Source organism: Benincasa hispida, chromosome 6, assembly GCF_009727055.1.
Source record: "Benincasa hispida cultivar B227 chromosome 6, ASM972705v1, whole genome shotgun sequence".
NCBI lineage: Eukaryota > Viridiplantae > Streptophyta > Magnoliopsida > Cucurbitales > Cucurbitaceae > Benincasa > Benincasa hispida.
In genome coordinates this window covers 14,038,926-14,050,375 of record NC_052354.1, presented here as the reverse complement: position 1 = coordinate 14,050,375, position 11,450 = coordinate 14,038,926, and the positions used below count along the sequence as shown (strand labels likewise).

The window sequence follows — 11,450 nt, the reverse complement described above, 5'->3', positions numbered from 1 at the left end:
CAAAACAACGAGACTCCAGGAGAATTAGGACACCAATCCCAACACTGTCCGCAATTAAAATTTCATCCACCATTCGCCTACAGTCCATTCGACAGTGATAAATTCCGTGCAACGTTTGCTTACAGTCTGGTGATCTTTGTCGTCGATCGTTGGTCACCGATCGGAGAAGTTGGAACCTTTGTCATTGGAACCCTGTCGATTGAAAAGAGGTGGGAGGTGGGGGAAGTTGAAAAGACGTGGATTTTTTCATTGGAAATCGAAAGATTTAAAAAAAATACCAATGTGGCAGCTGAACGGTTTCTAATATATATATATTACAAGGGTTTATTTGTAAATAGCCTATTACATTTGTGGAAAAACTAGGGCAAATAAGACTTTTTTGTAAAAAAAAATAAAATGTTAGAGACATTACTGTAATATGGACCACATTTCAACGCCTTTTGTGTAGAAGCCTCTTGTTTTTAAACATAATTTAAAAGCCCAATTGAGGACTTTTACTTAGTGAAATAACCCAACACTATAATCCTCTTTGGGAGAGAGAGTCGGTTCCTAGAAGAGAACTCTAAGAGGTGGAATTAAGATTGTTTAAAGTTCAAATATTTTCTGACCTAATCTATAATATTGAAGGATTTTACCAAAATCCATTCGACCCATAATTTACTCTTTTTTTATATATATATCGAATCACGAATGAGTGTATTTTGAAAACACACGAAAGAGGATTAAGGTTGGCAAATCAATGATGGGATATCGTTTGGTTAATTGAACTGTTGTTAACGTTGAAAAATGAGATATTAATAATATATCAAATGGGTCAAATCCTCTTTGGTCCAAAAAGTACTTATTTAATGAAGTCATGTTCTTTCTAAACAATCAAAAGACAATTGCACCATTCATGGTAAGAATTATATGTTTAATTGGTTCAATTAATTAATTGTATCAAAAGTACAACTTAGGTCGTAGGTACTTCATGACACCAACGGATTTAGTATAAGTCTGGAATTCGAACCCCCCTCAATTTTATGTTCTTTATATAATATATATTTTTAAAAAAAAACTGTCATAGTATCAATATTAGTAGCTAGTCTAATAATAAATATGGCTTCTAACCTCTTTCAAACTTAGGTTTAAGTCCATTCCTTACCTTTTTTTTTTTTTTAGATTTTCCTTCCTAAACGATCCTTTAATTATAAAGTTTCCGTCAACAAAATTTCTGAATCCATTACTACTTTATAGCCTAATTAAAATCAAATAATATTGTTATGCTAGAATTTGGTGAAAGGTCCCCATCATGCTTGAGTCGAGAAATTACACATTTATTTCCTAAATATATACTCTTTGGATATCTGCAACATTTTCAAACTAATTTTCTTTTACAATACTTTCCCTCTCATTTCCCTCTGTTTACACATGTGTTTCTCCTCCTGATAATTTTAAGATATTTGGTTGTAGCAAATAAGTCAAGATTAGAATAGTAGTGAAAATATTGAAATTATTCCTACTCTCTTGCATGATTAAATTTAAAGAAAATTTGAAATAGTATGTGGAAAAACAAAATTGATCTAATGTAGAATACAAATGTCACACAAAATGATGTAACATATTACTACAAAATAGAATAACTTAATATCAAACAAATAATAATAGAGATGAGTGATCTAGTTTGGTGCAATAATACTTATATTTGGAGGGTCGAATATCTGGCGGAAAGAAATTTCACTATATAAAGAGTTTAATAATTACAACATAGTACTTATTTGATAAACTCCCACTTTAGTGACTCACGTACAACTTATTCTTCAGTTTCAATTTAAACTCTCCCCTAAGTTTGAGATCTTCCCACTCCCACAATAATGATTTTCCAAGTTTTGTATGAGATCCCTTTAATACAACATATTTAGGCTCCCCTTAAGTGAGAGATCCCCTAAACTTCAACATATTTAGACTCCCTCTAAGTGTGAGATCCTCTCAGTTCTATAAGCAAGCTTTTCCCAAGCTTTGATTGAGCTCCCCTCAGTACAACATCAAAAATTCATCTTGAGCTACCTATGTGATTTGCTACACTGATAAAAATTTAACCAAGCTTCATTGACGGCTAAAACAAACTCACAATAAGAAAAAGATAAAAAAATTTAAATACAATCCATGAAAGTTAAAACTTAAAAAATTCCTAGCTCAAAACTCACAATACACACATTTTGAATAGAGAGGCTAACCTAAAAAGAATAAAATAGCCCCTTAAATATGTATAGCAAAAAGAGAAAGTCAGACTATACCAAAGTTTGTGGAGCCTAGAGAATGAAAAAATTGAAGAAATAAATACCCATAATTTTTCAGATAAGAAAAAATTTTAAACAAAATATATATTTCAAGAGACATCCTAGACATAACGAGGGACAAAATGACAAACGTCTTGTAGGACAAGATGAAGAACAATAATACTATAAGATGCAAAACACATTTCAAAATATTGCTTAACACCAAAACTCGTTTTAATTTTTTTTTCTTTATATTATTATTTTTTAAAAAAAATTGATAAAAGAGATAATAAATTGGGGAAATAATGATGGTGATTGGCAAATCAATAAAGTGGAAGCATTATCCTAGATGGGATTACACTTGACTACTTTAGTCAGCATCCATTATAAGTTCCACTTTCACAAAAACTTGAAGATTAGATCATATAGATACCTTTTCCCTTTTTTTTCCCTTTTTTTTTCTTCAATCAATCCCTCATCAATTCTTCAAACTATATAGAATAATAGTGGATAATTAGGGGCATTTTTGTCTCAACTCAAAGTCACCATGTTTGAGATTCCAAATATCGAGAGATCATCAATCGGTAATCGACATTGGTTCAGTCCAATCAATTTTTAGAATTCCATGAATATTATAACTATTTATAATTTACAATATAATTATTTACGATAATACTATTTAAAATTCCTCTTTTATTATCGTGTTTATTATGTTCTATACATTCTCTCTTTCTCCATTTGTTAGAATGTTTACTATTTTTCTACTAAGATTATAAAAATAATTTGTAGTTAACAAATAAACTATTGTAATATTTAGAAGTGTTCATGGGTTGGGTTGAAAGACTTTTTAGACTCAACCCAAGTTATAAATTTCTTCAACACAAATAATCCTTATTAAAAAATGAACCAAACTCAACCCAATTTAAAAATAATCCTTATTGTAATATTTAGTTGGGTTGGGTTGGGTTAATCGGCTCATTTGTTTAAAATTTTGTTCTAAAAAGAAGCGCAACGTAAATATGTAAAAATCTTATTTAATTATTTTTATATATTGAATTAAGATTAACAACTCAATTTCAATTTATATAGTGAAAATTTTCTTTCTAAAGTGCAAAGAAACTATTGTTGAAGAATAAATTATTCAAAAATTATTAGAATTAAATTAAAATTAAAATCAATATATGTATAATAATTGTGTTATAAGTAATAAAAATATATATTTTAAAGGTAATAATGCATTCAGGTTGGTTTGGGTTATATTAGGTGAACCCCTAAACCAACCCAACTTATAAAATTTTTCATTTATTTGAACTCAACCCAACCCAAACTACGTGAATTGGGTTGGATTGATCGTTTTTTTCGAATCATCGGATTTTTTGAATACCCCTAATAATATTGATTATAATAATTAACTCACACCCCAAAGAGGTCTTTTGAAATATTATTATAGGTAAGCCCGAGGATAATTAGGTATAATATCAATAGAAACAAAATTTATAAGATTATGAAATCCTGGACCATATCCGGTGTAATAGATTTCACCGAAAGCAAAATGAAATAAATTAGCGGAAATAACACTTTCATACTACTTTATGAAGTGGCTTCTTCCTCACAACTTCATGGATGGGACCCACCTAATTTATTTTTATTTTTTATTACTTAAAAGGGTAAGGTAGCTATTGCTTTAATAATTCATCGAGGGAATTAAATTTGTGACCGACCCATGTGGCAATTTTGGAAACTACGTGTAACTCGTGATTCGCCGTGTAATTGCTAATTTCCTTGTGGGAACTATTTTATGACACGTCTAGGAATTTCCATGTCATTTTTTATATATATTTTTTTAAATAGCCAATGCTAAAGAGATTTTATTGATGTAATTAGGGGTGGTCATTCAAACCGCAAAAAATCGAACTGTTTCTTAAAATCAAATCGAAAATTCAGTGAAATCGAAAAATGCGATTCGATCCGATTTGAAGAAATTTTGAAATCGAATTAATTCGGTTCGATTCGGTTTCACTTTCAAAAATCGAATTTGAAATTGAACCGAATCGTTTTTAACTAATATATATATATTTAAATATATTTAAAAAATAGTAAAACCGAATTTAAAACCGAACCGCTTTTAATTTAAAGAACAAAATCAAATTTAAAATCGAACCAATCCGAACCATTTTTTAATTAAAAAAGAATATAACATGGTTTCAACCAATAAATCAATTCAATTCGATTTGACCACCAAATCGAATCGTTTCCACCTCTAGTGATATAATGCCAGTTTCCAATAAATCGGTTCGTAGTATGAACATTTTGATTCAATGGTATTAATGACCGATAATGAATTGAATCGATGGAATTTTGAAATATGAGAGAAAAAGTCATTGAAAATTAACTTATATAGGAACATTTTTCTTATCTATAAGATTTTTTATTCAAAAAATACTAAGTCATTTTTTTAAAAGAAATTAAGAATTCCTCCTTAATAAAATATTAAGAATTCAAGGGTTTCATTAAAAATTATATTTTTTTAAGTGTATATTATTAGATTGTTAAAAAAATGAATATTATTAGACAAATATGTGGGTCATTTCCAAAGCAATTTACAATAGACGAAGTAATTTTTATTTTTTAAAAATGTTGAGATTCTTCATCCTGATTAAAAAAAATGGAGGAAAAGAAACTGAACTAATAGAACACTACGCCTCGCTTGGCAACAATTTAGGTCTAATTTGTTAGTCATTTAATTTTGAAAATTTAAGTTTATGAACAATATTTTTATCAATAAGTTTCTATGTTTTATTGTGGGATAGTTGAAAATATAGCAATTAAATCAAAGTATAGTAAACATAGCACAATGCAAAAATAATTTGCATATAAAGTAAAATTTAAATCTAATTTTTGAAGTCTACCAGTGATAGTGTTTGGTAGTCATATACTTTTATTATTAATAGATTCATATCAGTGATAGTTCTATCATTGATAGAAGTATATCATTGATAAATTGGTATCAACAATAAAGTCTATAACTGATAATCTATCATAAATAGACTCTACCAGTGATATGAGATATTAGTGATATACTCTACAAGTGATTAGAGTCTAGGAATTATAAATTTATATCGTTTGAAATCCATCAACATAGCATATCATAGGTTCCACATATAGCATATCGAAATTTGTCACTTATCTATAAGACTACTTTTAAACTTTTATTGTCTACTTTTAAGCTTCAATGATAGATACTTTAGCCGCAGTTTTGTTGTTTTTAGTTCTTATGGTTGTTTTGAAAAAGAGATTGCATCAAATTACTTTTAATATTTGGTTGAGTATCAATCAAAGAGGCGAAGAAAACAAAATTGAACGAAAAAGTAACAAAATGAAGAAAGAAAAATAAAATTATTTGCTTCAAATCTATCAATAATAAACTAGATAGAATATATATTAGTTGTGCATTGTGATTGAAACTTATTAGTCATACTTGTCTATCATTGATAGATTAAAAATATTTTAGTGTTAGACTTCTAACTATGAAAAAATCTACAATGATAAAAATCAACATTAGAATAGTTAACTTATATTAGACATAGACTTTTGATTAAAAAAGTCAAAGTGTTAAAAAAAAAATAAGAACGCACGAGAGAGATGAAGAGAAAAAAAATAGGAACATATATATTATCTCTATTGTGGTGTGTATTACAAAGATATCATACAATACTATTTATAGGACATGAAAGAGTATAGGTTACAAAATGTGTAACTTGTCTAGGTTGAATATTTACTAATTAAATATTCCATTTTTAATAGAAAGTTATAATCCCAAAATATCGTGCTAAAAAACATAATGACAAACACTAGCCAAATAATAAGATAGAGGCAAAAGAAACTTGTAAAGAAGAGAAAAGTCAATGAAAACCATATATAACTAAAGAAAAATAATGTTGTATGAAATCGGACATATAATGAAAATAAAAGAAAAAATGACAAAATTGAGAAGAAAAAATCCAATATTAATCATGAATGAGAAATAAGATGCACAAAACTACCAAAAAAGATCATTTGGAAAAAAAATGGATCAAATAATCATAGGATAGAATCTCCCAACAAAACTGTTAAACTCAGAAAGAAAAAAAAAATGTATAATAAGAATAATACTAAAATAAACAAGAAAGTTTGAGAAAATTGCTCTTTGAATTTTTTTTTAAAATATTGTTACACACTCTATTATTAGTCTTAAAATTATTATCTATTGCAATTTACCCTTTTATTTTATACTTCTCATTAATGTTGCAATAGCCAAGCAAAAAATAAAAACTAGAGAAATTTTGTTTTTATTTTTAAAATTAGACTAAGAATTTAAGTGTTTATTAAAACTAAAATTAAAAAATGAGAACAAACCAGCATAAATTTAAAAAAAAAAATTAAAAAAAAAAAGAAATAATTACCAACAGGGTTTTAATTTTTTTTTTTTTTATACTTATTATTTTCTAGCAATTTCTCATGGTTTTCATATTTATAAACATATACTTGAAAACAAAAGATGTAGTGAGAGAGTGAGTGTGGTTTGGTTTGTAAATTGTTAGTTTCGTTGTCCTTTCCATCAGAGAAGATACGGTATCTGGCCGACTCCTCAGACGACAACCACGAGTCAACTCGTGTCAACCCTTTTACACAAACATTTGCTTTCACTTTTGACCTTTTTTTTTCTCAAATTCCCATTGGCAAATCACCTCACACTTATATTTATATATACACACATACATATTCTCATCTCTCTAATTAGTTCATATCCCCATTTTCAGATCAACTCCACAGAAAAATGGGATCTTGTGTTAGTGTTGTTGCTTTAGAAAACAGAACCCCTTCTTGTGGTACATTCATTCATTATAATTTTGTTCTTCGCTTTTAAACTTCATGAAAATCAGTTCAGTCTTCTTAAATTTGCAGTTTTTTTGCTTTTTTCTTTTCTTTTATTCAGTGAATTCGAATGGTTCGAGCTCCTCTGCCTCTGTCCATCCAAGTCCAAGAACAGAGGACGAGATTCTGCAGTCTCCGAATCTGAAGAGATTTTGCTTTAATGAACTGAAAAAGGCGACGGGAAATTTCCGGCAAGGGAGTATGGTCGGGGAAGGTGGGTTTGGGAGTGTGTTCAAGGGCTGGATCGACCAGCAATCGTTCACCGCCACCAAGCCCGGCTCTGGCATCGCTATTGCTGTCAAAAGACACAATCAAGATGGCTTCCAAGGCCACAATGAATGGTTGGTCAGTATCCAATTACTCCTCACCTTCGTCGATTTTTTGTCCTTTAAAATTGTTTGGCCATCAACTTTCATTTAAAATGATTTAGTCCTTTTATATTTTTAATTTTATAATAATTTAGTCTTAAATTTTAGTGTGTCACGATTTAATCTTGATAACAATTTAATCAAATATGTAGGTTTTATATTTTGTAAAATTATTGTGACTCTAATTAGTTTATCGGTTTATTTATACAATAAATCTCATTAACACTAAATTCTAAATTCTAAATAGGGACTAACTCGTTACGATTTTTAAAATACAATGTCGTTACGATTTTTAAAATACAATGACTAAATTTTACATAGTAAAGTCTAAGGACTAAATTATTACAAAATTGAAAATATATAGAATAAATTGTTACAAATCAAAATTCAAAAACTCAATTATTACTTTTATGAAAGTTTAGGGACGAAAATTGATTTTTAACCAAATTACTATTTAGAGGATGTTTGAGCGAAGTAACTCACCCCATGTTTAGGACACCAATTATAATAGTCATGGTTCCAACTATTATAACTCACAATTAACTACAATATTAATATTTCAAGTCACTTTTTATCCGTGTTCACTCTTTTATTCTCATTTTCTTTATTATAGTGTTTACTATTCCTACTCAATTAAAATAGAACCCAAACTAAAATAATATGCACTATAAACACAAATTACTATAACTTATTGACTATAATAACCAACTCAACGTTCCAAACGCTCTCTTAATGTTTTCATTTAAAAACGAGAAATTCTTAGATGCATTTTGGATAGCACCTATCTTTGTACATTCTACCAAATTCTCTAATCATAATTTGTCATGTGACAAAAAAAATATTTTTTTATTTTTGGTGTGTGGCGAGAATGGAATGCATCATCCAAGTAATTAGTCTAGTAAAATATAGTTTAAAATTTTCAATTATTTGTATTAATGTGGGGGTAATGTTGGAATTTTGTTGATTATAGACGGAAATAAACTATTTGGGGCAGTTGCATCATCCTAATTTGGTGAAACTGATCGGTTATTGCTTGGAGAATGAGGATCAACTTCTTGCTTATGAGTTCATGTCAAGAGGCAGCTTGGACAATCACCTTTTTGGAAGTGAGTCAACCTCCTAAATTCATCTTCCTCCATTCATTCCTTTTATCATTTAGATTTAACTACCACCTTGGTACGAAAAACGTTAAATTATAAATTTAATCTATTTCATCTCTAAATTCTTAGTTTTGTATCTATTAAATCTATCAAGTAAAGTAAGAACAAGTTAGAAAAAGTTTAGAGCATCACTTTTGTTATGGAATCGACAGATAAAAAAATCATAAAACGTAAACAGCATCAAGATTAAGATTGGTTAGATTTTATGTTAATTTCCAAATCAATATAGGAAAATGTTAAGAAAATGAGTAATTTTAATTTCAGGAGGATCTGGGTCTCAACCACTTTCATGGAAGTTGCGAATGAAAATTGCTCTGGATGCAGCTAAGGGATTGGCGTATTTGCATGGCCAAAAAGTCATCCATCGTGATTTCAAATCCTCAAACATCCTGCTTGATGCGGTATATATATATATATAAATTTATAAATTCTAACCATAATATAATATAAATTTGTATACTGTTTATAACGAAGTTTGATGTATTAATTACTAACATATGATCTTGGATCTAATTATAATATATTGTTTTGAATTTAATCACACAGAATTACGATGCCAAAATCTCAGACTTTGGACTGGCTAAGGACGGGCCAGTGGGCAATCAAAGCCATGTTTCCACAAGATGTATGGGTACTTATGGCTATGCAGCTCCCGAATACATGGCCACAGGTATATGCCGCATTTCATTCATTTTTAATACGTTTTTTAGGCGCCTATTTAATAATGTTTTTGTTTCTTGTTCTTTAATTTTTTTTTTTTTAAGAAATTGAAGCGTTTTATAACTATTCAAGATGTTTCTTGTTCCATTCATTTTTAATACGTATTTGAGGTGCTCGTATAATAACGTTCTTGTTTTTGGTGTGTTGTTGTTCTTTAGTTTTTTTTAAATAGAATCGTTTTGTAGATTCATGATGTTTCTTGTTTTTACTTTTTTTTTTCACAAATATGACGTGTCCAAAAATTGTGTAGAAAATCAAAATCTCTTTTGATAACTATTTGGTTTTTAGTTTTATTGAATTTTTTTTAAAAAAATTAACCTAATAAATACTATTCTCCATGTACGTTCCTATATATGGTCATCCACTTTTTCTACCCCAAGTTTTCAAAACTAAAAAACAGTATTTTTCAAAATTTTGTTTTTGGTTTTAGAATTTATTTAAAAATTCAAGTATTTCTTGAAATAGGTAAAAATCATAATAGAGAAATTGAGAACTTAGGAACATAAATTTGAAAATTATAAAACAGAAACAAAACCACTGTTAAATGGGGCTCAAATTTCTTTTTTTCTATTTTTTTTCCTGCGGAACATATATAAATGCGTATTGTTTTATTATTCTTCTTCTAAAACCATACATATGATATAAAAATTTTCTATATTTGATTTTAAAGTTTTATATTCATGTAAAAACTTTACATTTTTCACTCACAAAATAAGAAATAAGAACCAAGAGAGAAGGAGATTTGTTCTTTAACAGAAATGCTACCAAACAAGATATGCATTTGAAATTGCTAAAGTTGAGTTTGGTTTTGAAATTAGGTCATTTGACACCGAAGAGCGACGTGTACAGTTTCGGAGCGGTTTTACTCGAGATATTATGTGGAAGACGAGCATTGGATACAACAAAGCCTCCAAGAGAACAAAATTTGGTAGAATGGGCAAAGCCTAATATTAGCAACAGAAGAATCATGAGGATAATGGACAGTAGAATTGCGGGAGATCAGTGTGGTGTAAAGAAGGCAATCACAACAGCTAAACTTGCTTTTAAATGTCTCTCAGAAGACCCTAAACACAGACCTTCAATGTATCAAGTAGTGACAGATTTGGAGCAACTTCAAGATTTTGAATCTCATTTAATTTAAGGACTCATTAATTAATTTTAGTTACTTGTGCATGATGATCATTTAAATGCAGGATCAATATCATCATTAATTCTCTGCATTTTGATTTTTTTTTTCTTTTTATGTTTAATTTAATGATCATTTCTATTTTGGTTCAACATGTGAAATTATGCATGTAAAATTCAAAATTGAATCCTTTTATGGATAATCGTTATACATTGCATTGGGAGTTTTCTCTCACTTTTATTTTTCTACTTCCCTTTTTGGTAATTTTATTAGGATTGTTTTCAAATATAGGAAAATGAACCAAAATATTTACAAATAACAGCAAAATATCACAGTCTATCTATGATACAGTGATAGACTACTATCTATGTCAAACACGGATAATAGTCGATAGACTGTGATATTTTGTTATTAGTTGTAAATATTTTTAAGAATTTTTGTTGGAAATGACTTTTGGGCTTAAGCTCATAGCAATATTAAGAGGGGTGGGAAGTTTTGTCCAACATGGATAGATTTAGAATTGCCTAGAGGGTATAAATACCAAGTCATTTTAAATGAGAATCCAAAGTGTGTTGGTGGTAGAACTACAACCTTTTCACCACATGCACTGTCGCCATCGTCTGTCTGGTCAGACGGACAGGTTCAGGTAACCGCGCTTGTGCGAAAAAGATCCAAATTTTTATTACTTACCATTAGTTTTTAATAACATTTTTATTATTAAATCTTTTTATTAGTATTTTGTTGACTATTTTTTTTTTTTTTACCGTTCGGTTTGTTATCATTCGTTTTGTGACCTTTCATTTTGTGATCGTTCAGTTTGTGACAGTTCGTTTCAAACCGTTCGAGTCTTCTGACCGTTTGTGACCTCCTCTCCACTGCTATTTAACACATATCAGACCTGAGA

At 29.0% G+C, this 11,450-nt stretch overlaps 1 protein-coding gene across 1 annotated transcript; it reads left to right on the top strand.

Moving 5' to 3' along the window:
* The first annotated feature begins 6,843 nt into the window (after window positions 1–6,843).
* Window positions 6,844–10,698, top strand: LOC120079531 (receptor-like cytoplasmic kinase 176). Its single transcript, XM_039033743.1, has 6 exons — window positions 6,844–7,126; window positions 7,234–7,517; window positions 8,511–8,646; window positions 8,965–9,101; window positions 9,247–9,370; window positions 10,239–10,698. Exons 1-6 carry the CDS (start codon window positions 7,075–7,077, stop codon window positions 10,559–10,561), a joined length of 1,056 nt encoding a protein of 351 aa, XP_038889671.1. The 5' UTR covers window positions 6,844–7,074; the 3' UTR covers window positions 10,562–10,698.
* The last annotated feature ends 752 nt before the right edge of the window (window positions 10,699–11,450 follow it).

What these genes read in the sequence shown, in the direction of transcription:
- LOC120079531 (XM_039033743.1), top strand. Translation starts at nt 7,075, where the DNA reads ATGGGATCTTGTGTTAGTGTTGTTGCTTTAGAAAACAGAACCCCTTCT. An exon ending in GGACAATCACCTTTTTGGAA is followed by an intron (nt 8,647 to 8,964) that starts GTGAGTCAACCT and finishes TTTTAATTTCAG; the next exon opens with GAGGATCTGGGTCTCAACCA. An exon ending in CAAACATCCTGCTTGATGCG is followed by an intron (nt 9,102 to 9,246) that starts GTATATATATAT and finishes TTAATCACACAG; the next exon opens with AATTACGATGCCAAAATCTC.